This window comes from Poecilia reticulata, linkage group LG1 (assembly GCF_000633615.1).
Source record: "Poecilia reticulata strain Guanapo linkage group LG1, Guppy_female_1.0+MT, whole genome shotgun sequence".
Lineage (NCBI taxonomy): Eukaryota > Metazoa > Chordata > Actinopteri > Cyprinodontiformes > Poeciliidae > Poecilia > Poecilia reticulata.
In genome coordinates this window covers 29,510,352-29,537,807 of record NC_024331.1, presented here as the reverse complement: position 1 = coordinate 29,537,807, position 27,456 = coordinate 29,510,352, and the positions used below count along the sequence as shown (strand labels likewise).

The window sequence follows — 27,456 nt, the reverse complement described above, 5'->3', positions numbered from 1 at the left end:
ATGCAAGCGTGTCTCTAAGGGTAGGTTTGGGAAGTGAATAAATAGTTTTTGGCCATCGTTAATGCTAAAATTAAGCTGACCGAGTGAAACCTTAAAACTTTTCAGAAGGCATTTTAAAATCGAGCTAACAAAGAGCACATAAGGCCATTCATCAGGCTGAAAAGAATTACAGTCTAAAAATAATACTGGAAAAGGAGCAGCACCCTTTCCTATGAACTTTCCACAGAAAAAGTTCTCCAAGTACACAAAAACAAAACCGCAAAATAAGCTAATGAAACTGCTGTCGCCATTTTGCCTGCCCAATAGACACAAAGTGGCCGCCAGCAACAGTTAAGTCGACCAGACTGGTTTGGCACTGCAATATTTGACAACTAACTAGTTATGTGAACCACTCCAGAAATAAGTACTGTCCGGGTTAACACTGGAAAAAGAAAAGAGAGCAGCAGATTTACCATGGAAAAAAAAGAAGAAAAAACTTCTGGCACACAATGTGAAGTCTAGGCGAGAGAAACTGCCGCCGCCATTTTGCCTACCAGTAAGTAAAGGAGACCAGACTTAGGTTGGTGCAGCAATATTTCACGATTAAATATGTGAACCACTATAGAAATAAATAAATAAAAATACGACTATACAAAGGAGTTCTTTGTAGTGCCTAAGGTTGTTTGGAAAGTTTTGTAAAACTACTTTTATAAAAGAAAGGAAAACGGTCAGATAACAACCAAACAATAGTCAGAAGTGTGCACTTTCTATAACAAGAACAAAAATAGAAATTTGGCAAATAAATAAATAATGACAGCTTTAAACGTTTCAAAAATATAAAAACTTTTGGTGAACATCAGGTCCGAATATTCTAGTTTGGACTTTCAGACTACGTTCACTGGACGTCTTTCAAAGATTTGTTTTGCTACCTGGGAAATAATTAATTGAGTTGCATTTATTATTACCCTTTTATAACACTTTCAAATATTTATATTTGATCAAATTTATTTGGAAAAAGGACAGACCGACAGACACTTTCTTCATTCGGCGAACCGACAACGAGCGGACCCACTCAGTGTCCAATCAAATTGAATGGCGGAACTGTAACCAGAGAAACCCGGAAGAGTATGTTTAGTTACGGTTACTTCTTGATAAGAAACTTTTAGTACCTACCAAGGTTAACTTGCTTTAAAGTCTGTTATTGCTAAAAAAGAAAAAAAAGAACGTATATGATGATTTTGTAGTCTTTAATCCGACGTCTTTATGAGTCTGTAGCTTTAACTCGTCCAGGAAGCATGGATCGTTGATGGGTTTGTTTACATGGTGAATCAGCTGACGAGCTAACGTTAGCAAACTTGAGTCACATGAGTTGCTAATAAAACACCAGTTGTATCTTCTTAGATGAAACGCGGAGTTAGAGAAGAACTTACCGCGTAGATGTAGAATAGAAAGATTTGCTAGGAAGACACTAAGTGAGACATTTTATGTATGTTAATGGGAGACTAAAGCTGCTACAGAAGGTAAAGGCGTTAGCTACAGGTTCCTGTGTTTGTCATCGGATCAGGGGACTGTTTTAAAGGCCCTGTGGGGACTTCATGACAAGATGCCTTGCTCCTGCGGGGACTGGAGAAGATGGATTCGGCCGCTGGTCGTTGTGTTGTATATTTTGTTGCTAATTGTCGTTTTACCGCTGGTCATCTGGGAGCTACAGAAATCTGGGGTAAGTTCATTTTCATTGTTATATGCAACACGTAATGGTTATTGCGATACAAAGACTTAAGAAACATATTTAATAAACACCAGATTAATTTAGTTGTATGTTTTTAAACATGGAATATTGTACCTTTTTACTGTTGAGTTCTTTATAGAGTAACACCGGTGTAATTAGTCAGGCAATCTGCTCAGGTAGTCAGCTCCTTAATAGACATGCTGTGTGTATTCTGTTGTGTTAAACACAATTAAGTCAAGTTCATTTGTACAGCACATGTCATCAACAAGGTAGTTCAAAGTGTTTTACATAATAAAAACATTATATTGTCATCAATTATTAAATAAGTAATAACCATTACATTTTGTCAAATATTGATCAATGATCTAGTTATTACTAATCAAAGATAACTCTAATCAGGTTTAGCCTTTGTTTTTGTTTTTTTGCAACAGGAAATATTCATAAACTTTCACATTTGTCTTTTTCTTCTGTGAGGATAAGTGTTGGAGCCCTGTTTCAGTCAGTTGATTGGCAGGCGGAGAGCTCTGCTGATTTTATGCTCCATACAGCCGAACAAAACTCTCTGGTTACACCAACTCTTTCTTTTGAATTTCATTTAAATGGTTTTAAAATTGAGGAAGATTATGTGTTAAAAAGCTTATCAATTTTTAATGTGAAAGTTTTCCAAAACTCTTTATCCTTTGAAGCTCGGTAATCAGCTGTTGGCAAGCTGTTGGGTTGCCACTCTGTATGTTATGAAAACTGACCCGAATGAAAAATTGACACACTGTTGTTCTATTTATGCATTTTTCTCCATCTAATAACAGGTTGGAACTCATAACAAAGCATGGTTCATTGCTGGGATTTTTGTTTTCATGACCATACCTATATCATTATGGGGCATTCTCCAGCATCTGGTGCACTACACCCAACCAGAGCTCCAGAAGCCTATTATCAGGTAAGTCATGTCTGCTACAAAAACCCAATATTACAATGACATGTTTTTTTAACAATATTTTTACTATTATCACACTTTTTTTTTATTATTATTTCAGGATATTATGGATGGTCCCAATCTACAGCTTGGACAGCGTGAGTCAAATTATTTTACAAAAGTGTTTTTATTTGACATGCATAGTTCTTCAGTATGATTATAAGAATAAGAAGTATGACATTATCTGCAGAATTGCCTGAGGCAGTTGTCTATTTTTTTTTTTTTTCCAGTGGATTGCGCTTAAGTACCCCAGTATAGCAATCTATGTGGACACGTGCAGAGAATGCTACGAGGCCTATGTCATCTATAACTTCATGACTTTCTTGCTTAACTACCTGGAGCGTCAGTATCCCAGCTTGGTGATGATGCTGGAGGTCCAGGAGCAGCAGAAGCACCTCCCACCGCTCTGCTGCTGCCCACCTTGGCCAATGGGAGAGTGAGTTCCATTAGTAACAAAACCAGTTTTACAGTTGTAACAAAAAAATATGGCGCTCCCCACTGTGATACTATTAGTTAAAGAATAGATTAGATTTAAAATATGTCTGAACGATTGGTGTTTTTAAAATGTAATTGTCTTAATAGTTGAACTCCAGATCTTTTCTCCAACATTTCAGTTTGGAAAATAATTTTTTTTTTGCTTTGCATAATATAAAACATATCTTGTTTTTAAGAATTTTTCCGACTCTGTTGGTGAAAATTCAGTAACTTTACCAGCTCGTTTGCTCAGATTTGTCCTATTTGCAATAAGTTAGCCACAGTGAGCCCTGTCACAGACTAGTGACCTGTCCAGGGTGAAACCCACCTCTCGCCTGGAACGTTAGCTGGAGAGGCACCAGCAACCCTCCCGTCCCCACTGAGGGACAAGGGTGTAAAGAAGATGGATGGATGGATGGATGGATGGATGGATGGATGGATGGATGGATGGATGGATGGATGGATGGATGGATGGATGGATGGATGGNGATGGATGGATGGATGGATGGATGGATGGATGGATGGATGGATGGATGGATGGATGGATGGATGGATGGATGGATGGATGGATGGATGGATGGATCTGTATTGGTTACAAATGCAGTCATGGTGAAAAGAACGCATGTTTTATGTCTTGAGACATAAGAAATAAAAATATATTTATCTTATAGGTCACCGCTGAGCACTTTACATTTTGTCATTTAGCATGTTTACTTATCATAAAGTTTGACCCAATACAGAAACTGTTGGTGGAAAAACCAGCAGAGTGCACCAGGAAGCTAATTATTTAAAAACACGAAGGCATTTTATTAAGTAATCATAAACAAGTGTAAACAGCTCTTTAAACAAGTTTGTAGTCTGGTGATTTTCCACAATGTGACGAAGGAACGATGTCAGTAACTTTAAGAGACGCATTAAGAATGGCTGTCAGTCAATCTTCAAAAGGTCATAAAGGCAATTCCAGAATATTTTTGAATGCAACAAAACTTTAGTTTAGTTGGGCTTATTGCAGCCACACTTTTCAGGTAGTAACCATGAACTTATCAGTTTGTTATCATCTTTATAAGGTCATCCATGTGACTACTGAATTTAATTGAATAGTTTGTTGTTGTTCACGTCAGACAACAGTTCACACTTACTGAAGATCACCTGACCTTTTTCTGTAATATTTAGATTTTGTATGTGAAACATTTATATTTTAATAGACTAGGCTAAAACATTTCACCTATTTAATTTGATCATTTCTGATTCAGTTTGAATATTTCTCACTTTGCGTTTCTGATGGTTTTTGCGAAGGCTCATGCCCATCAGTAGTTTGGCCTTGTCTTCAGTAACTTCTACTCTTTTCTTGTTTAACCAGGGTGTTGCTGTTGCGATGTAAACTGGGAGTCCTGCAGTACACGGTGGTAAGACCCGTCACAACAGTGATCGCTTTGTAAGTAAATTCTAATTCTGTTTATGCTTAACTCAATTTATTTGGCATGTGATATAGTGACAAATAAATGTGTGCGTTTCTTCCTAGGATCTGTCAGCTGTGTGACGTTTACGACGAAGGCAATTTTAGCTTTAAAAATGCCTGGACATACCTGGTTATTTTCAACAACATGTCACAGCTGGTAAATATGTTGCTATTATTTCATATAATTGGCTGTATGAAACTTTAGGTTTTTGTTGACATTTCTCATTTTCTTCCAGTTTGCAATGTACTGCCTGGTTCTGTTCTACCGGGCTCTGAGGGATGAGCTGAGCCCCATCAAACCAGTGGGGAAATTCTTGTGTGTCAAAATGGTGGTGTTTGTCTCTTTTTGGTAAATCTCTCTTCATTGCTGATATTTCATGTCAATGTATAGGTACTCTGCATCTGTTTGAGGAAACGGAGGCTTTGTAAATGTCCCCAGGCAAGCTGTGCTGATTGCTTTGCTGGTAAAAGTGGGAATAATCTCAGAGAAACGTACCTGGGACTGGCAGAGCGTGGAGGCTGTTGCTACGGGCTTACAGGTAGGCCAACATTGTTAAAACGCAGCTGAAATACCTAATTATTTAATAGTGCTGTGAAACAAACCAAGCTGCATTGTTTCCTTCAGGATTTCATCATTTGTGTGGAGATGTTTCTCGCAGCCATTGCTCATCACTTCAGCTTTACCTACAAACCTTACATCCAGGAGGCAGAGGAGGTCTCCTGCTTTGACTCTTTTATGGCCATGTGGGACATCTCAGATGTCAGGGCAGATATTTCTGAACAAGTTCGTAATGTTGGTAAGTCCTCCATGTTCGCTGATGTGCAGGCGCATCTCATTGAACTAGAAAATTATGAATCGGTGGATTTATTTCCATAACCTTATTCAGTGTTATAGCTCATTACATAGAGTCATAACACAAAGTGTGAGGATATATTTCAAACATAATTTTGCCAAATTTTTTGATTAAAATGTGATTCATTGCAGAGAGTTAGTGAATTCCATGCCTTTCAGTTAACACAGACATTGATTCTCACCACTAATTAATATACAAGTAATAAAAAGGGATTTTTAGTCCAGGCACATGAAAAAATGTGAATGTCATGAAAAAAATTTTCATTCCAGAAAGTGAGACTCACCTATTATATAGATTCATTACGCATTGCGTAAAATATTTCAAGCCTTTAGTTTTTGTAATTTTGATTATTATTTCTTACAAAGAATGAAAATCCAAAATGTACCAGAAAGTTAAAATATTGCATAAAATCTAAACAGAAATGTCAGAAAAGTCTGTTGGTTTTACTCTGAATAGAGGACTTTGGCTCACTGAGCAACAGTTCAGTTGCTTTTCTCCTCTGCCCAGGTAGGACACGGCTGATGTTATCTCTGTTTAGGAGGAGCTTATCACTAGGACTGACAGATGGAGCCAATTTTCTGGATTAATGTGTGGGCAGAGTCTCTTTAAGTACCAACACCAGTCACGGTTAATACCTTATGAATAGTACCCAAACTCTCTCTAGAACAGTGGTTCTTAACCTTTTTTGAGGTACCGAACCCCCCAGTTACATATGCGCATTCATTGAACCCTACTTATTCCAACCCCACCACCCCCCACCCCCGGACACAAAATAATTTGATTAAGTAATGTAATTATATTAGCTGTGTAACCACCCCCACACCAGTGGAGGCAGTACCAACTCCGAAAAGATGCAACCAAGGAGCAGATTTAGACTATAGAATTTGGTCAACACTGTGAGCTTTGCTGAAGTATTTAAAGACACAAGTTCAAATTCATGCTGAGAGTGGAGCTCCTTCAATCAGTGCTCCTCCGCAGCTCTGATTAGCTAAGCAATGTAACGTGATCCTCTTGAGCAAGTGATGGCAATTTTGGTAATTCTGACTTAAAAAGAGAAGTTTACTTTGATTTAACTTTAGATAGTAAAAAAAAGCCTTATCATTAAATATCTGGTTTCAACTATAAATAACTCTTTCCAAATGAAGGCTTTTAAATCAAATGTTAGATGGAAGTTTATTACCAAACTGTGCAGTTTGAATGTCAAGCACTTTAAAGGACTTCATACAGAAATCAAGCACTTGCCAAACCTTGAAAACATCTGTTTGAAATTCATTCATTGGATAAATGGATAAATACACTTTTAGGGTTGAATTAGTGAAATACATTCACTGAGATGCACCTTTTCTTCAGACATCTTTGGAAATAATCTTTGTAAAACCCTTAAATGTGTTGTCTTTGTGGACTCGTTTCCAGGAAGGACAGTCATGGGTCGCCCAAAGAAGTCATATTTTGGCGAGGCGCAGAACGACGGCGAGCGTTCTGGGCTTCTGTCTTCGGCGTCTCAAGACACCATCACAGAAGCTGCAAGCAACCAAGGTCAGTACGAGGGGCTTGGAAGAACTCTCACACCGCATTCCTTATCAGCGCCGGCAGGGTTGGACTCGGCTGTGTGGGAAGAAGGTCATGAGGCTAGAACTGACTCAACCCAAGATAATGCAAGGACGAATCACACCAAAGAACCAGAAGAGGCTGATCTCATAGTCATCACTTAGGTTGGTCTATTGTCATATGACTGGGCAGGTCCCAGCTCCAAAGCTTAGGCAAACAAATGACACTAAAGCTGATTAAAATCAGCAAGACATTTTTCAGCCGGTGAAAAATGAAAAGGACCTCTCCGTTAATGACAGCTGTATGAATGTTCTATGTTGGGTCTTACATGGCTTATTAACACGCATTTCACTGTTTTATGTTGTATGAGAAAAGGGAGAAAAAGCTTGTGCTCAAAGTTCCCACAATGAATCCATTATAGCCGTTAAAAAGCCAAGAGCATGTCTGAACCCAGGATTGTTTCTGTAGCCTTTCAAATCATTCTTTCTTAGCAATGTCTTTATATGAAGTCTGACAGATGAGCAGCTTTCAAATGTTCTTTTTATTGGGATGTTCTTGACTTGCAGGGCTACATTACTTAAAGGAGAGTTATTATGTAAAGTTGACCTTTAAGTGCTTTATATCATGTTATATTTCCTCATCACAAACATACCCAGAGTGTTGTCTTGATTCTTTCATACATGTTTGAGCAATCCTTGTGTCTCCCATGGCAACTATTTGGGAGTGCCTAAATGCTTAGTCATACAAAGCTCCGCCTATTTAGCTTAAGCTCCTCCCCCTCAAAGCTCTTCTAGACTAGCGGCAACTGCAGTTAGCAAACATGTGGAACTGCACGACTGCTGAGCTTTTGCTCATTACTTCTTAGTGAAAAGCTTCACAGAATGATTATAGACAATATAATGAAGGAGAATTATTGTCATGATGTCCTGAAGGTGAGCTGTCAGAGTAGGAGCTTTTTAAAGAGACAGAGGCCAATTTCAAGGCGTCAAATTGCAAAGTCAAATTTCTTTTAAGTTATTTTTGATATGTACAGCATTTTTAGACCTGAAGGTAACATTGTTACTTGATTTTGCTATAAAATGGCACTATGTGCTTGAAAACTACACAATGCCCCTCCTTTAAAACACATAGATTTTGGAAATATTTGGAAAAGGGCACTGGAACATTTTAAAATAAAAATGTTCCCAGATCAAGGAATGAAGTAAAAAGGCAACATTTTTCTCTGTGTATGCAAACTGTTTGCATGGTTATATTAGATCAATGCAAGATAAACACACTCGGTGTGTACTGCATTTTATAATGGTGTCAAATGTGAGAACATACAGAACTCAACTTGAAATAGTACAATCAGCTCTCTGTAGTTCAAATACTGTAAATGCTTTAGCCTGTACAACTAACTTCTGATTCACTTTTCCACCCTGGATAAAAAAATCCATTGATTTTTTTCATTAGTTTAGCAAATATGAGCAACACCAATTAATTGATTTCATAACTACATCTTGAATAGATGTTTTTCCCTTTAATATTTTAATTATTTTCAACTAATATGGTGATTAGAATGTTGACGTCTATAATCCTGAGCTCATGCATGTTGTTGCCTTTTTTATATATATATGAACCTTACTGGAATATATCAAATCTGATGTAAATACCACACTCATGAAATGTAAAATGTAAATATCAATAAAAAAATGACCAAAAACAAGTTTTTCATTGTGTATTAAAAAAATTCCACATGCATTGGTGAATACACTGCAAAAACACAAAATCTTACCAAGTAATTTTGTCTTGTTTCACTGGCAGATTATTTCACTTCTAACTCGTACCTTTTCATCAATACTAAGAAATTATTCACTTAAAACAGCTTCCTATATGATTCTGAAAAGTTACTTTTAAGTTAGTTTTGTCTTATTTCAGGTGTACCAAGATATTTGCAGTAGATATTAGACCAAAAATACTTCTGATTCTGTTTTTGCAGTGCAGTTTTCATAATAAACATTTTAACATCTGGGTCCATAAGGACAATTTCAATACCACAGTACATTTTATATGTACTATGAAACTAGTCATACATGAATATTACTAGAAAATTCTATCGCAGTTCCGTCACAAGGGCACTTAAAAACTTTGTCATGCAGGTCATTGCTAAAAAAAAAACAAAAAAAACTACAGCTTAATATTTTCTTACCAGAATAAACAAAATGTGTCATAATAGGTTTCCTGCAGACTCTGTAACAATGGAGCTCTCCTAAAATCGTATAAAATGACGGTACCACATAGGTTTTAGTCCATCTGCACAGGAGCGTTGTCTAAATGAGCGGAGATGGAGATGGTGCTCTTGTGCAGCTTCACAGCCAGACGGATCCAGTCTCCAGCTTGGACTTGCAGGGGATCCTGCAGAACGGCAGCGGCCTGCTTCCAGTGGGAGTTCCGGCTGAGGGTGCTGACGCTGACATCCGGGTCCAACTGAATCTGGTACCAGAAGGGAACCGCAGTAACCCTGCCTCCACAGGTGGCCTGCACCTGTGTGGGATAGGAATCAGTGCTTAGAGAGGGAGAGTAATTTCACTATAAAACTGTTTTTTTGGGATAAAAAGCAACAAAAAAAAGACTCTTGACACCTCAGGCCGTATCAATAATGCATGTTTTACCTTGACTTCCCTCTCAATGTAGTTTTTGTTGACATCCATGAGGTCCAGAACAAAGAGCTCCAGAGCCTCACTGAGATGTCTGCACTCCAGAGTGGAGAAATCCAAGAAGACATGAACCGGAACCTGCAAGATGAGGCATTTCATTTGAAAAACAAAGAGCAGGTTAGGATGTCTGAGCTTTCTCTAATGCACATGGGAGCAAAAATTATACACAGAGCTGGTAAATCACTAACAATATAGAAACCAATTCAAATACATATTATTATTTCTGATACAAACAGTGAGTAAACATCCAGGTGGTGATTAACGTTTAAGTTGCCAAGAAACATTTATCCAAATATTAGTAGGGGTGTATGTATAGGGTTGTTGTTTCAGATTATAAGCATATTATTTATGTAACTTTCTCTAATGGAGCAAAGCTGTGTTTTATGTGATAGTGGGGCTTAGATGTGCCTATCATTTATGGCTTCAAAGAGAAGACATCTGCTAGAACAAACAGCCGTCCCCCATGAGAGGTCAGCAGAATTACAAGCACAAACATGGCGCTGGAGGAAAACTGGGATTTCCAGACCAAATAAAGAAAAGGAATTTGCAGGAATTTGACAGCTGGGAAGCACAAATCCAAGAGGAGCAACGAAAACACAATTCTAGACATCAGTACTCTGGGAGAATTACTTGCTTAACTGGAAAAGGCATTAGTTAAAGTATGTTTTTCCTAGGATATTACAGTGCAACAGTACATTTACTTAGAGTGGTGTTAAACCAACCACAGAAAATCCAGTAAATGTTCGATAACATGTGAATGCTGATTATTCAACGGTTAAAAAAAGCGTGTAAAAATGTAATATGGTAGTACTAAGGGACATCTGCTCTGTCTTAAGGCACTGTAAATAAGAGATACTAAAGAGTCAAATCAGATAAATACCCTAAACATGTTTTAAATGGGATTATTAAAATAGCTGCAGCAATAATTTCCATAACGCAGTAATGTTACATCTCCAGAAGGAAATGTTTTGGTTTTAGATGCATTAAGAAGTTATAATTTTTGAATTTGTTTCATAAGTTTTTATAAACATCTGTTTTTTTACATCTACAACTGACTCTTAAAAGTTACTATTTGCAAGCTACCCTACCTTCCTTTCTTCATTTTCCATATTTATACAAAAACGCTCAAATCATTCTACTAAATTGCGTTTTGTAATAACAGGATTCACTTTGTTTTAAAATCTGAAAATAGAAATACATTTTAATTTCATTTTATTAGTTTTTATAAAAAAAATTGGAAATTGTTTTTGCAGCTTCAGGCAAATTTTATTTTGTAAAAGAGGGGACAAAATAGGTTCTTTAAGTTTTTATTTTACTTTTTATTATGGTGTGTTTTAATGTACAGCACTTTGTATCAGCTGTGGTTGTTTTAAAGTGCTTTATAAATAAAGTTTGGTTTAAATAGAAAAGCCGCTGACCTCTGGCTTAGAAAAATATACAGTTTAAAGTAGAAAATGCTTCAGCACTGCCTTCTTACACACACAGCACCATAATCTGGAAATCATCTCTTCTTGTAAGTCAGCCTACTGTGGATTGTTTTGAGAAAAATTTAAGGAAAAAAAATCAATGGAATGTCTGAGATGTTAAATATGCATCACTGCTACTCAGTAACTTTATCTCTTGCTACACTATGCAAATCCTTTGTCTGCTCCGATGAAGCCTTCAATCACCTCCAAACTGAATGCTAAGTGCTTCAACTTTAACTGATTCACCTGATAATATTTAGGTATGTCAGAGCACAAAGAGCCAGCATAAGTTTTTCATCTTCACCATGATCAGGAGTTCAGGAGAGAAAATTAAACTAAACTGTGAGGTCTGTACACTGAGTGTGTGAAACCAAAGGAGGAATACTTACAGTGAACTGATTAATGAAAGGAGCAATATTAAATCCCAGAGTAGGCTCCCGGCCCTGGACAGCACTTTCCAGTAACAAAGTGTCAGACTCCACCAGCATCCCGTATACAACAATCTTCTCAGGAAAAATACGCCCTCCTTCTTCCAGCAGAAACCTAACATGGAAAACAAGAGAAAAATAAAGCAATGCATGTTTTTTATTAGCTTTTTTATGTCAGTGTCCCCAGGGTCGAGTCCTTTTTAGTGACTTTTTAAAGTATAGTTACAAAATTTCAACTACGGAGCCTTAAAAACTACTGAATGATCAAAAGATGGACAGACAACTTTCAGACAAGTGGCGTCCAAACTTTTTGCAACAATTGTGAAAAATTCTCATGGAATAAAAATGTTCTTTTCCCCATTTTAAAATGCAATCATTTCTCTTTTACCTACACAACATCAAACTAAACATCATGTAAAATTTTCTGTTTGCCTTAATATTTAAGTATTAAACTTTTTTGGGGTAATTATTTTTGAATCTGCTGGTCTATAAAATGTTTTTAGCTTATTCACATGTACAAAAATGAGAATTTTCTTCTAAAACTTTTGCTGTATTTAGCCCAGCATAATAGTTTGGTGTATCCAAGTTGAGTAAAACGTAGCTGGATTTATGTGGCACAACTAAAAATAGAGGAAAAAAGGTTAAAAAAAATGAAGAAAAAAAATTGTAACATGTTCTGTTTAAGAATTTATAACCTTATCAATAAAAATCTCATGCTAAAAAATGTCAGAGGTTCAAATTTGTACCATACTTGTGGTAGGGGCCACACAAAATTATCCCAAGGGCCATAAATTGCTCCCAAGCCACACTTTGGACACCTCTGATTTATACATGGGATCTAAAATATATATTTACATTTATATATACCACATAATTACATTCCATACTTTTGCGGAGTGAAAATAAACCCTGACAATAACATGACAATCTGAATACAAAGCAAAAAATGTGACTCAAACACTTATTTTTAAAGGCGAAACAAAAAAGAAACTGAAACAAGGGACGTTTTTATCTTCAACTGAAGCAATCTGAACACAGATTGGTCATACTTTGAAGCTACTGTGGACTAAAACAAATACTCTAGTCCTGACCTGGCCAGGGAAGCTTTCTCCATCAGCTTCTGCCTAACAAGCCCACATGTTTCCACGCAGTCCAGGATGATGGCGCTCCACAGCTTCTCACGGGACGGCCGCTGTAACATCCCCTGCTCGTCCTCTGTGTGGTTCAGCCAGAACTCCAGATGCTGCTCAGATACGTCGTTGGAGCGAGCGAGTCTCCTCAGGACGTTCTGCTGCTTGCTCTTCTCCACAGAGCTGTAGGCCTTTACTTGACCCTGGCGGGCCGCGATGAGGGAGAGCAGCGAGAAGCCCTCAGACACATCCAGCACGTAGAGCAGACTGCTGTCTGCCGCAAAGGAAGCCGAGCCAACCGTATTTCGATTTGCATTTTTAACCTTCAGTTCAGAGATGAGCTTGGCCAACGCGGTGCAAAAACTCTGATGGTAATCCTGATTGTTTAACAGCGCCATCTCTGAACACTCCAGCATGCAGAAGTCTTCGGACTCACTCTGACTCGTCTGGAGGCACGCTAACGCGCTGCACAGTTCCACCTCTGGGTTTGGGTTTGGGATGGGTTTGAAGGAGTCCATGCGCTTGTCGAGGTAGATTTTGTGTCCGTTTCTCAGCACGGCGACGCAGCTGAGCCTCAGGTAGGCGTCTTGGCAGGAAACTTCAACTATCAGCTCATCCAGAGGCTTTAGCACAAAACCTGTGAAACGGAAAACATTTAACTTCGTCTCATTATACAGCTGCAAAATGAAAACACAATATATTTTTAATCTACGGTCAATTAGGACAGAAACTAACGATTATCTTAGTTATCAATCAATCAATATAAAATTGCCACATTCTGATGATTTTTAATCCTTCTTTATGCGATAATGGAAATACATTAAAAGATCAAAATGAACAAATAATTTAATTTCTCTTTTTAAAATCTCACTTTATATATGAGCAAAGTTTAAAATGATGTTTATTTTACAACAGCAGCAAAACTCTTTTTTTCTTTTCCATTTGAAAAACATTTTGAAAACCACATATCCTTTTCATTCCACTTCCCAATTCTGCACCACGTAGCTGTTGATTTATCATTAAATGAATAATTAAATGAATTTGATCATCCTGATTGTGAAAAGAGATCCAGGAGAGCAGACAATGAGAGGATTCCTACTGGGATACCATCTGTTCACGTCATCTCCAAGCTCGTCAGACGTATTTGCGGGAAAATGCAGATTTACAGCTCATTAAAATTTCATGAACACTAAAGAGAGTCGCAGAATTTCAGGGCGTGCTGGGTGACGGATGTTTATCATCCCTGGGAAAGGTGGCGCCTCCTTTGAGCCCATTTGAACTAATTAGCAGAGGAGAGACATGCTGTGCAGTCTGGTCTGCAACTGGGACATGTCACCTAATGTCAGCAGCTCTTCAGCTCAGCGCTGTCTGCAATCACAACAAAGTGAATCAAAGGGCCTTTATGGATCAGGACACTGCACAATAGTGATCTAATTTTAATCTCACACCTTTAATGCAAACTTTTAAGATTACAGAAGTTGATTAACAGGTGACTATAATTTTAGCCATTTGTGCAAGTTTTCAAATGAGTATAAATGAAGTTCAAACGTTAAACCAACATTCTATTTGATTTCCAATGATTTCAGAGAGGAAAATCTGTGTGCATTATCTTTTGCTCTCATGGTGAACAATATGTTTTCTGAAGGTCTCCCTTTGGACTTTCTTTACTTTTTTATTCCGTTTCATTCCAGTACTTGATCATTTCCATTGAACTCTGACCTTCCAATCGTAAAAAGGCTCCTAGACTAGAGAGATGAACCAGAGCCTTGTTGAAACATAACAAAAAAAACATTTTTTTTGAATTATTGGATCTTTAGACACTTTGATACCAGTTACGCCTCCATCTTGACTAAAATATATAAAATAAACCCTCCAAAGATCAAAGAGCGCAACAAAAGTTTGAAAAATAAACAAAAAACGCATGAAGACCAGATGGTGATAAATAATAAAACAAAACTTATGCTATGAAAACATAAAAGAACATTTGTCCATCATACTCATTGCACTGTGGACAGGGTAGATGGCTTGCTCCCAGCAGGTGTCTTCCTGCGGTCCGGTGGACAGACTGTTCTCCTCGTCCAGGTGGAGCTGGAACCAAACAGCCAGAGCATCCAGCTCTCCCTCCTGAGTGACGGGCAGCCGCATCTCTCGCACCTCCCTGGAGCTCAGGCCCTCCAGTTCCTGGGAGTTTCACAGCCATCAGAGTCAAAGGAGAGACCAACAAGACTTTAACTAGAATTCACAACGAAAATACCTCCAAAAGGGTTGGTTCTGATGGATTTGATAGACAATATAAGCACAAACAGTGCATTTAGTTGTTGCACACTCTTGTTCAAAGTAGCAGTGGGTGATGTGGACTTAAAGTTTGATCACAATAAAATTAATAACTATTCATCACTTATTTTTTAGGCAACTCTGACTGCGATCATAACCCCACAAACACAGATACTGTTATTGAAAAACACAGTGCACTTCTTTAGGACACCAATTACATGAAAAAGTGAGATTTTAACCACAAAACTGAAACAAATTTATCGATACGCTCATTCAGAAAGCGGTGGAGAAAATGGTAAAAATAGCAATTCTGACTATACGGACGTTTTTTTTTTTTTTCGCTAAATATCATGAATGGCAATTTAATGTGAAAAAAATCTAAATTCTTATTGTGATTAGCCAATTGCTGTTATATTAACTCTTTCGTTGAAGGCAGCCTGATGACAAAGAGTCAACAGAAGTTTACTTAAAATCTTCAACTTATATTTATCACTTTGAAACCATTTAAAAACAGTATGGAAGATTACATTTTCCTCATTAAATATAAATAACATTAATTATTTCAATTTCATAAGCAGGATATTTGAGGAACATTAAAATGCTAGAAATGACCAAAGGGAATAGAAAAGTTAAGCTATTTAAATTGACAGCACAAAACTCATTGTCACAAACTCTGAGTTACTTTCTATCTCTGAAATATTTTCTGAATTCGTCCAATAAACTAAAACCTAAGAATAATACTTCTGAGGTTGTACAGTCTGTTTTTAGCTTCAGAAAGTGATTTTTCTGTCACCTGAACATTGTTGAAGTCTATGGTGAGGGCCGTGAACGGCTCTGTGAGCGCTCTGTATGCCCCGGGCAGCCGGCTCAGCCTCTCTGTGGTGTACGGCTCCGTGGAGTCGTCCTGCTCAGGGCTGCAGCTCACCGGACTGCGGAGTTCCCCTGCGGCCGCCATGGACAGACCACCCACCTCTGCAGCACACAACCTGAACCAAAACACAGACACAAGCAGACAAAACAATGTGTGGGGAGTTCATCTCAGCATGCAGTGCAAGACATTTCCACTGTGCATGCTGGTATAATCATTTCAAATAAAATTGAAGCATTTTGTATGATTGCTGTTTGTAAAGAGCAGGGTAAACAAAGTGACCTCAGGAGTTTACCTGTGATGCCGGCGGATCTCCAGGCACTCGACGGCCATGCAAAACACAGCGGCTCCGGCAGGAATGACCCGTCCTGTGGCAGAATCTTCTCCAAACTCACCCTGACCTCTCTGCAGAAAATAATCAATTAAACGTGAATCTCAGAGAAAATCAAGTCCGTGCACGGAAAACAATTGGTGCTTCATAGATCCCCCCCCCCCCCCCCCCCCAACCACAAAGCTGATGTTTTGCAAATCTTAGCGGAGCGTGTTAAGACTATACCAGGGAGAAAAGACATCAATCAGTACTGTGCAGAAACAAAAAACAACAATTAGGCAGGAAACGAGAGAAAAACTCAGACTCTCTCTGAAAAAAACATGGAGCATGGTTTGCCTGAGGTTTGAAGAGAAAGAACAAGAAGACTTCTGGGAACAATATCTTTTTGACAAATGACACAAAAATAGAGATGCTTGGCCATAATGAAAAGCTCCATGTTTGGAGAAAACCAAACAGAGAATACATGCAGTAACAACTCCTACAAATAAACTATTATTAGTGGTTGAGGGCTGCTGATTTGGGGCTTATTTTGCAGCCACCAGACTTGGACACCTGACCATAAACTCCTCTGGATAACAAAGTATTCGAAGGTAAAATGTGGCGCCATCTGTCTTGACTGCTGGAGCTTGGCTGAAACTGAGTCATAAACATAAAGTGATTTAACGGCCTAGTCAAAATCCAGAGCTCCTCCTGATTGAAATGCTGATTAATGAGCTGTGCAGAAATTAATGTCTGCAGCCTTCAATGAACCGAGAAGAAGAATGGGACAAAATTCCTCCAGAACCACACGAGAGGCTGATCGAGTCATACAGGAATCTGATGAGAGTTGCCGCTGATCTACGTACAACCTACTGGGGTGTCCAAACTTTTTGCCCTGACAACATTGGCAAGTCTGAACAACTGGGGGGCATAAAATTTAATTAATTAAACATGCGAAAATGTGTTTATTGTGATGCATATATATTTTTGAAATTTTTCCTCCTGAACATTAAACCGGATTTTTATGAAATCTGTAAATCATTAAAGATCCAAAACATAAAGAACCTTATTAAAAGAAAAACAGATAATTTCCAATTTGTTTCCAATTGTTTTCCATTTTGTCGGCCAAAGTTTTCACCATTCTTGACCTGTCATCAGAGGCCGAACAAAACCATTCCAAGGGCCACAACTCGCCCCCAGGCCACACTGGTTGAAGCTCAAACTTGAGGATTTTTTGGCTAAAACATATTTGCAGACAAATGTATTTTTATCTTAGACAGTTTTGGCTTAATTACTACTATGAATATGTTTTTTTATTTTATTTTTTTGGAGACTGAACACTCCAGTTAATGATTAAATTGATCATTATTTAGTCAACAGTTATTTCAATAATCAGTTAATCACAATTAATCAGATTAATTGTGATTAATTGCAATTAATCCGATTAATCATTTCAGCCTTGCATAACTGTGTCATCGCATACTGTCTATCTGCGTTCCAGAGAGTTAAGGTTGTCCTTTTTCTGCATGTTGAAGGCATTCCACTCAAAATATCACTTAGAAAATGCTCTTTGCTCTGTACAGTGTTACCTTTGGAGGCAGGAGGAGGTGATGCCAGGCGTGAATAAGACTCTCTATGATGCCCTCCCCAAACAGCCCTGCGTCCACAGTCTCAGTCACCACCAATGAAACCCTGAACACAGACGGAAAATTAATTTATGGAGTAATGTCGAAAAATTCAATATCACCAGCTAAGATTCCCACCTGTTTGGGATGTCTGTTGGTACTTCCATGTCGAGGGATTTCTTATGGAGGATTTTGATGCTCCCCTCCATCCCGTTAGCAGCCACCACCTCACAGGCCAGTTCATACATCGTCTTTGAAAGCTCACAGGCGTACACCTCAGCAGCACCAGCTTTCTTAGCACACATACTAAGCAGACAGAAAATAAGCATCAGAACTGCACTTTTTGTTATATCTAAGTTATTTAATCAGTTAGTGATTTAGGGTGTTTTCACACCTGATAGTCTGGTAGACTGGGTTCGATTGGGGACCAAAAATGTAATGTTTCTTATATTTTCAGCTGCTGTGGTTTGCTTTCACACGGCACTGTGTCCAGACTAATGAAAAGCACTGCACCAAGAACTACTGAAGGAAATGACACAAAAACCTATAAAGAAGACACTCAGTGCGATTCCTTCTTCACGTAATGTAAACAAAAATGGAGTAGAATCAGATTCTGGCGGTTGCAGGATTTCTCTTTGTCTCTGGTAAAATACTATGAGCAACTTGTGCCACTAGTGCTAGACATACGGATTTGTTTTGGTTGTATTTACCCAGAATGCCCTTCACTATAGTCCGCTTCCTGCTTGTAATGTGGTCTCTGCATTCAAAAAGTGCCAGAGTTCACTTAAACCAAACCAAGATGTAGGTTATTAGGCAGACTAGAGTTAGCTTTTTCAGTCAACTACAACCTTAAAAAAATGTTCAGGTCTGTAAATTGTGATGGAAAATGTCTCACCCAAGGATTCCAGTGCCAGTACCTATATCGAGTACGGTTTTGCAGCCATTCTGAACAGCCTTCTGAATGGCCTGCTGGTACTTTCGGTTCCTGCCATGGTCGTTGAGCATGAGGAAATGCCAGCGCTCCACTAGCCAGTTGGCAACACGGTAAAAATTCTCCCTGGCTTCTGGAAAGTCTGGCTTCAGTTTTAAGGCCTTGTGGAAATGGCCCGCAGCTTCATCTCTAAATCCCATTCTGTATCATAAAACAAATGAAATTGATCATGTGAAACTGAATACTGCAAATATTGATAAAAAACAGTTATGAATGTGTTATCATGTACCGGAAAAGGTGCTCTCCCATGCTGTTGAGGATGACCTCATCAGCAGGGAAGATTTCCAGAGCTTGTTCGTAGCAGTCGAAGAGTTCCTGAATCCGTCCCACAGAGTCCAACTCTTCGGCCCATTTAAACAGAGTGAACCTGAAAGAATCCTGAAAAAGAACAGTTCACTGTATTTAGTTTTGCTAAGCCACGTGGATACAAACACAATGTCTGCAAATGGTGAAGAGAACAGAGTGAGAACCACATGGCACGAAGCTAAGAGAACATTTCTGGGAGCTGCCTATATAATCATCATCCTCAAGAAAACAATGCTGTATTTTCAACAAAAAAAAGTTTCCAGTCAAAAGGTGCCACAGAACATCTAAATTAGCTACTGCTTTGCAAAACAAAAAAACACATTTTAGGAAAAAGTGAAGCATTTAAAAACACACAGGTACATTGGAGGATGCATACAGCATAGGTCAAGGGTCACAACTATGAGTAACAGGGTTTTTCAAAGAGGTACTAATGGTTTTTAGCTATGTTGGGTGACTGAGCATATTTCTTTTCTTCTCAACAGAAATAAAAAAAAATAATGTACAAAATCAAAGTTATATATTTCAGTTTATACCACACTTCATAATTCTAATTTGATTATAACCGCAAAATGTACACAGGCTGGTCTAGAAAGTATTATACGCATGCTTTACCTGTGCAAAGTCCTTGAAAACAGGTGCAAGGTTGAGCACAAGGAGGTAATGGACGAAAGCTGTTCCATAATCCTGGTTGAGCAGACACTGCTGGGCGCTCTCCAGGGAACTGGAGACCAGCTGGTCCCTGGCAGGGTCCACTCTGCGTCGCCTCCGGGCCCTCCTCCCATGCTTGGGCCTTGCACTGGTATTTGGCATCCCTAAACGGAAGGGAAAGTGAAATACAAGATTTCAACTTGCTGAAACTTGCTTTAACTGCTATAGCCGGTGCAAATACCATGTAAGGATGCACTCAGATTTTACAGTTATAGAAATGAGGATCATATTTACTTGGCTTTAAAATAATATCACTTGCTCACTTTCTAATCTAGTGTCTCGAAAATATTTTTAGTACTGCTTTGCAGTAATGATTAGTTCAGTTCCAGTTCGTGTTGCAAACTGAACAGAAACCAATTCAGTGCATTTAAAGTGAATATTAAAGTACACATATCACTGTCTAGCCTCAATATGCCATCCCATGTTATATATTTATGTTATTCCTGATATCAGAGCACTTTCGGTTCTGTTTCCTAATATTCAGAAACGTGCAACACTTACTCTGAGCAGAGTTAGATTCCAGGCTAGTATATGGGTTGAAATTGCAGCTGACCAGCAGCTGCAGCCAAACACAGAGGACCTATTAATGTTGACAGCACGCAAACCTGACCATGACGTCCATCAGCGGTTAGCCTCACTGTAAACAAAAATAACCCTGATAACAAAAAGACTGAAGGCCGCGCAATAATATCCGCTGTGACTATTACTACAGAAGTTTATTTTCGTGCTTGGTAATATTATAGTTTTAACAGTTATCTGGATGATACCCGACGCAGTTTTTAAAAATGAATCACATTTACAAATATCCAACTGAGCGGCGCAACTGTCCGCTTGAATAGCGGCTCGGTAGTAAACGTGTCTCCAATTAAACGTTCCGTACCTTCACTAACAAAAACGGATATTAACTTGCCTAAAGTTTAAAAAGGACAATTTTGCTAGTAAAAGTGCATTTATGAAGGATTTATTTATTTTTATTTATCTACATATTTATCTACAATAAACGTGTCTGTCTTAGTTTTGTCTTTGATGACATTGAGATCTCGCAATTGAAAGACAAAGAGTACAATTGATCAAGATGGTTCAGTTTTTAGAAATGTGGTCCGAAAGAGCCTCATTGCATCTGAATATGCCCAGGGTCGCATATCAATAAAGGCATTATCTCAACAGTAAATGACTGTTAGTTGTATTCAATATGTTATTAGTTATACATTCAAATTCTGCATACCAGTAGTAAAAAGCAGTTGTCTTAAGGATACACACCCATGTTTAAATGCTAGGTTTGAGACTTACACATAAAGAATGTGAGAAATAATTTTGAAACTTTTTTTCTATACTAGCATAATATGCTTTGTTATTATCGGGGTTAAATATTTTTTTTTGCATCTATCTATATTTTATTCCAATTGTTATTCTACAGCACTATGTTTGTGTTAATCACTACATGTTTGTGTTTTATGTAGTAAGTAGTGGTGTTGTGCCATTTGATTCATTAGTCACAAAATCATTTTACTGAAAGTTTGTGATTTCTAATAATACTAATATGAATACAGATCTTCTATTGTGGAATGCCACCACCCTATATTATTTCAGTTTGGTTTTATAAATGTCTATAAAATTGAACTTACAAATTGGATAAAACATGTGAACTACTTTCATGTCTATGCATATTTTGCAAGAATAACAGCATCCAAATTTGAAATGCAACTTTATTTTTGATTTTATATGATTATTCAGTACTTACTCCGCATGAACTGTCATTTTGTGTTTTTACTGCTCAGATGAATAAACTAAACAGCTGTATTGACACTACTTTTTAGTAGCCTGCTGGGAAGTACTTTATGTTAAGTTGCAAACACAAAACGGAAATTCGAGTGACTGAATTCGCTTGGACCTGGACATACTCTTTGAACATGGCCGCGCATCATTTGTAAGCCAGCAAGCAAGGCGCCGCACAAGGAAGGCGAAATGTACGCTTAATTTCGAGATAGAGACCCACACCGACCATGTGACAGACTGATATAAACATATCAGAGGTGTTTCCGTACAAACACACACACACAGGAAGAAAATGAGAGAGAGAGAGAGAGAGAGAGAGAGAGAGAGAGGGAGGTTTTCTTTCATGTAGCTTGTTCTCGATATGCCTTTATTGTTCAGTGTTGCCTTAATGACCACTATTACTAGCACTAGAATAAACATATAAATAGATTCATCTAAGTTAGTTGAATGCAAACTGCAGTGGTAGCAACTACTGTTGCCTTGCAGCAAAAAAGGCAACAGACTGGGCAAACTTAGCCTGTGGTTGAATCCCAGGCTACGTTTTTTTTTCTGCATGAAGTTTGTTAGTTCTCCTTGTACATGAATGGGTTGTATAACAGGGGGGCAAACAAATATTTGCACACAGACACAAAACTAAGGACAAGCCCCAAACTGTGGAAGGAAGCGCAGTACCAGAAGAGAAACTACGCATGCATATCAAAGCATTTTACGCATTTACACCTCCCTCGTCCACTTCCCCCCATGACTTCAATCGAGCCAACCGCCGGCTGGCTGTAAAGGGGCGCACCTTATTAAGTTTTCTACACGCTCTCAGATGTCAGACTTTCTCAATCTGTCACTTTACTAGGTGGAGTTCCTTTAAGGACAAAGGGAAAACTGGACACCGCACCCGTTACTTTCTAAAAACATATTTTAATTGACTTTCCAATGAGTCTCTAACTTAAAGGCGCGTTGTTGCTACCCTTTTAACGGTCCTACCTGTTCGCCCTTCGTGATTTTATTTGACAGCGGTGGAGCGGGGAGCAACACCCATGCAGCCGTGTCAGAAGTTACAATGCTAACAACTGTTAGCTGCTGCTTCTGCTACCTCACAAAGCTATGGTCCATCATTCTGACCTGAAACCTCCGGGAAAAACAGCGGCGGTGTGATCGCAACCGTTTTTGTTTTCACAGCTACAGAGTTTGCGTAGCTTTCTTTTTTTTCCCCCCCCATCTTTCTTTTCCCCTCTTCTCCCCCGTCGTTTGGAGACGAAGCTGTCACAGAAATGGGACTAACCCCGCTGGAATTCAGTGAGTGCTATCTGGACAGTCCCAGCTTCAGGGAGAAAATCAAGGCACAAGAAGCTGAGCTGGACAAAACCAACAGGTTCATCAAAGAGCTCTACAAAGATGGGAAGAACCTCATCAATGCGACTAAACGTAAGTTGTTTGGAATCGAGCTTTTGTTTTACTTGAGGGTAAAAGTAACTTTATTCTTTTACTACATCATGTTTTGATGAGGTGGCTCGACTGACAGTACAGCTATTGTTAATGGATGTAGTCATGTTTATCTGATCAGATCAAGGCGTTGTCTTTTTTTTTTATTTGTGTCATTATTTATTCTGTAACATGAAACCGAATTTCAAGCAATTATCCACTAACAGTTACAGACACCATCAATTAATAGATGGCTGTTCTTAATCTAATCCTGAGTGAAACGTCATCTTAAAGCTGCTGGGCAAATTACTGCAGAATAATCAATAGTTTGTCACTTACTGGAGAACATGTCATGATGTGACTTTTCTTTGTTTCCCCAAAACAAGTTCCCATAATTGATGACATCATTAGCAACAGATCAGAGCTTAGTCATTTTTCCAGTTTGCTTCTTTACTTGTATGCTTTAAAGCTGCTGCTTAAGCCTTGAGCAATATGGGTCATCTGTTGAATTTAGCAACAATAAAACTCATGAAAGTTCTTGGAATAGGACTACGGCAGACTGGATTAGAGTTGGACCAATTAGGCTTTTTCTTGCCAGTGAAGATTTGTTGTTTTTATTTTTTTCTAGTATTTTGAGGACTACAACAATAAAACAAGTATTTGGTTCAGACGCAAAAGAAAATTAAGGATAACTTCGTTGCTATATTTTGTAAAATTTCAAACAAATCGGCATTGGCCAAAATCGGAATGGGTGATTGGCCGGAAAACTGCAATCAGTGCACCCCAACTTAATATTTGATTTTTATTGAACTGAAAAAAAGTGCAGTACCAGAAGAAAGTACAACATGATGGTGCAAATGATGGAAGATTTTAGTGTTGATCCGTTTTTTTTTTTTCCCCATGTTCGACAGTTAATTACAACTTTCTGGCATGTTTATTTTGAGATGTCATTTCAGAACACACCAGAAGAAAAAAGTAAGAATAGTATGAGGTGATAAGGTCATAAACCGTTTTTCATCCAGTCAGTTCACACTGTTGTGATGTCATTGACCCAAACATGCACAAAGCAGAATTACCTGCTGGGTTTTCTGGTGGACTTTGCGTAAATTTGTACTGCCAGCATCTGCATTTCCATTGGCCGTATAATTACATAATTTGGCATTTTGAAAATAAATGTGCTTAATGGAAACAGCAATTTTGAAAAAACACATTTTTTGATCAAAAGTTTTGACACTAGGATGAGGTCATTTTTTCTCCACATCAAAATTTGTTTGCTTTACAAAACTGCAATGAAAGTATTTCACATTACATGATCAACAGTCAGATATTGCCACTGATGCAAACCACAAAGACGACGACGACAGGAAGTAGTTGGAGGATGATGGCACCGCCGGGTTTTTTTTAAAGATATAGTGTAAACAAACTTAACCACATGTGGTTGTATTTCTTTTTTTTTCTTTTTTTCTTTTTTCTTTGGGTAAGGTACATTTATTAATGTTGCACATTTTCAGCAGCAAGGCAATTCAAAGTGCTTTACATGACTTAAAAGGAAATACAAAGAAATGGAAAGAGCAAAAGAAGAAAAAAATCTAATAATGTTGATCCAAAGTATATAAACTAAATATTTATTCAATGGAAACACTGAAATTGTTTTTTTTTTTTGACATTAGCAGAAAACTGCTCACATTTGTAATGGAAACACAGCTACTGTGGATTTGTTCAGGAAAATAAAAAGGCACACCTCAATATCATCATATACTGGTCCTTTACTGGAAAATGTCTTTGACTTTTCTATGTTCTCCAACCCTGATCCTCATGGCACACTTCCCTGGACGCTTCAGATGTTTTCCTGCTTTAACAGACGTCATTCAGATGATCACAGTTCAGCAAAATCCCGTTAATCAGCCATCACTTGATTTAAGGTGTGCTGACACTGGAAAACATCTAAAGCATGCAGGGCAGTGTGCCACCAGGACCAGGTTTGGTAGTTTAACCTGTTTTTTTTTATCGTGCATTGAAAAATGCTGGAAAAACTTGGTGGCTCGGTCTTGCCCTACGTATCCTGGTCTGTTGTAACCTCAAAACATCAGCCATGCTTTCTTCTGTAAAACCTTCTGCAGTGTGTCTCCAAACATGTGACTGATGATTTTCATTTTGCCTGAAGCACAGCATGCAGTTAATAAGTGGAAATTTTCACAAACTTGCAACGTTCTTCGTCGCAGAAGGTGACTTCAGTAGAATTCCAGCAGCATAATTAGGGATGTTAGTATATTTTACTTAATCACGACAGAAAACTTCACACTGACACCATGACCTTGGTGTAGATGTAGATCTCTTTAAGCACATGGACACTCACTGTTTTATCAGTTAGGTTTGGTTGAACTGCAAACATCTCAGCTTTTACAGCTCAACAACAGTTGAAGACAAAAAAAATGAAGGCACTCCACTTTAAACCTGTTTATTTCAGAATCTACAGTCACTTGCGTCATTTTAAAAAATTTTTGTTTAGATATTTGTGCTTCCCTTCACTCCTTCAGCAGATGATCCTTTGTTACTCCTGTTGTAACTTGATTAGGAAATGTTCAGCTTAGCCTGCTGCAGCTGTTGCTCTTTTTCGATCATCCAATTCTCCGCTACTAGCTGCTGTTTTCATACTCGCCATTCTCAAATTACCGTACATGACTTCTTATGTATGACACATCATTTCAAATTTAGAGTAATCATATTAGTGAAAGGGAAAATGGTGGCAGTTGTGTTGGTAAAGTTCTGAAACTTTACATGTTTTCTAAGAAAAAAAGGTGTTATTATCCGGACACTATTTAATTTACTCGCTATAACCATTACGAACGTTTTGCATTCCTCTTTGCAGCAACATGCTTCTTCCAGAGGAACCCCCATGGAGTGATACGGCAGATTTTGGCTGCCATTCTCAGGTGGATTCTGATTTTGGTTCAGTGTGTTGGTGTCAGACTGTTGCATAGTGTCTCGTTTCAGGAGGACAGGCCACGTCTTGCATTCTCTGCTGTAAGTGGCTGTAGCTTAAATATGTAATCCCAGCTTCCCTTTTTTCTTCTTCTTCTTCTTCTGTTTTAAGTGTTTCCAAAAATTTGCCCTGAGATGCCTCATCTTCTAATTCTCATTAGGTTTGTGAAAGTTTATGAGAATGTCAGTGAATAGGAAACCCTGGTCATGGCCTCCCACTGGGACTATTGCAAAATCAGTTCAAGTTTCAGGAAGGAACTGATGTTCATCTTCTTCTGCTGACATTAAATTCTCAGTGTCAGTGTTGTTGCCAAAGCTGAGACAGTTTCTCTGAAAATGTCAAAAACATTGCATTATATTGTTTCATTGCTCTCATGGTGACACATTTGCCAGTTTTTTTCCTTTCAGTTTAGCAGCTGGAGCTTTCAAAATAAGAGCTGCATTTTCTTTTTGTTTTGTTTTTGAAACATTAATGGATAACAAACCCTTAAGCAATACATCTTATAAAGAAACAAGATCCTAACTTTGAAAGATGTGAACAAATTGTTTTAAGGTCATTCTAGATGCCGTGACCATCTTTGTATGGCAATGGTGAATGTTTTGTTTGCTTCCAGATGATGTCTAGTAGATTTTTATTGAATAAAACTGGAACCCAGATCGGAACCTTATTAATATGTTGGCATTAATTAGAAACCCATCCTTCATTACCCACCTAATCAGCAACTTTACTTAAATTCTTCAACCTTCCATCCAACCACTTTACAAACCTAGTTTGGCTATCCACATGTCCACTTGTAGCCCATTTTACTAATTATCTACCCACTTTACAACCAGTTCAGTTAATTTATCCCCTCCCTTTCCAGCTGATTGAGCCACCATCTCTACCAAGCAGTCTATTAACTTTGCCCAGCTTCTTTTTTCATCCACTTTGCCTGCCTCTTTACCCTTTGACCTCCCATCTTCCCACTTTACACACCCACTTGATGCTCATCAATCAGCATTACCCCCATTCACCTGTTACTAACTCTCTGTCCATCTGCTTTAGCCACTCCCCAGCTCCCTTTAACCATTAAACTCCACCTGTGTTAGCCATCTGTTTTACTGTGTAAGCCTCCCACCTTTAACTATACAGTCACCCAGTTTGCATACCCTCTATAATGTCCCCACCAAACTTCATAAGCTTCTCAGCCACTAAAGATGGAGTTTTAGTATAGCTAACATCCATCCAAATGGTCAAAAATTGCGTCCAATTGAACACACTATTTCGACCTACCTACTTAACCAAGCCACTTTAACATCTTAATCCAGAAAATACTGAATTATTCTCCATTTTTTACAGTATATTGTCAGTTTTAGTTTTAATCTCCACACATTTTTAGACTGATAATTAAAAGTGAAAGACGCAGCCAGAAGATCTCAAATGTGCAACGTTTTTATAAATCCCATAATGTGAGGGTTGTAACA

General features: G+C 38.2%; 3 protein-coding genes across 3 annotated transcripts in view; 2 read left to right on the top strand and 1 right to left on the bottom strand.

Annotated features, from left to right (window-relative positions):
- The first annotated feature begins 1,084 nt into the window (after positions 1-1,084).
- Positions 1,085-8,721, top strand: tmem184c (transmembrane protein 184C). The gene is made up of 10 exons (XM_008420294.2): positions 1,085-1,699; positions 2,515-2,645; positions 2,743-2,779; positions 2,912-3,117; positions 4,516-4,590; positions 4,678-4,771; positions 4,851-4,963; positions 5,054-5,153; positions 5,240-5,411; positions 6,882-8,721. The coding sequence occupies exons 1-10, from the start codon at positions 1,583-1,585 to the stop codon at positions 7,178-7,180; spliced, it is 1,344 nt and encodes a 447-aa protein (XP_008418516.1). The 5' UTR covers positions 1,085-1,582; the 3' UTR covers positions 7,181-8,721.
- A 442-nt stretch (positions 8,722-9,163) lies between these two features.
- prmt9 (protein arginine methyltransferase 9) lies at positions 9,164-21,865 on the bottom strand. The gene is made up of 13 exons (XM_008420314.2): positions 20,320-21,865; positions 19,723-19,922; positions 19,034-19,182; positions 18,709-18,945; positions 17,952-18,119; positions 17,778-17,880; positions 16,174-16,283; positions 15,804-15,996; positions 14,734-14,917; positions 12,698-13,373; positions 11,568-11,721; positions 9,668-9,790; positions 9,164-9,539 (listed from the first exon to the last, which is right to left on the bottom strand). Exons 2-13 carry the CDS (start codon positions 19,918-19,920, stop codon positions 9,300-9,302), a joined length of 2,535 nt encoding a protein of 844 aa, XP_008418536.1. The 5' UTR covers positions 19,921-19,922; positions 20,320-21,865; the 3' UTR covers positions 9,164-9,299.
- Positions 21,866-22,083: 218 nt separating this feature from the next.
- The window catches only part of arhgap10 (Rho GTPase activating protein 10), a 55,993-nt gene continuing 50,620 nt past the window's right edge, over positions 22,084-27,456 (top strand). Inside the window, exon 1 of the mRNA XM_008420325.2 lies at positions 22,084-23,013. Coding sequence (XP_008418547.1) covers positions 22,860-23,013 — 154 coding nt within the window. The 5' untranslated portion in view covers positions 22,084-22,859. The remainder of the gene's footprint in view (positions 23,014-27,456) is intronic.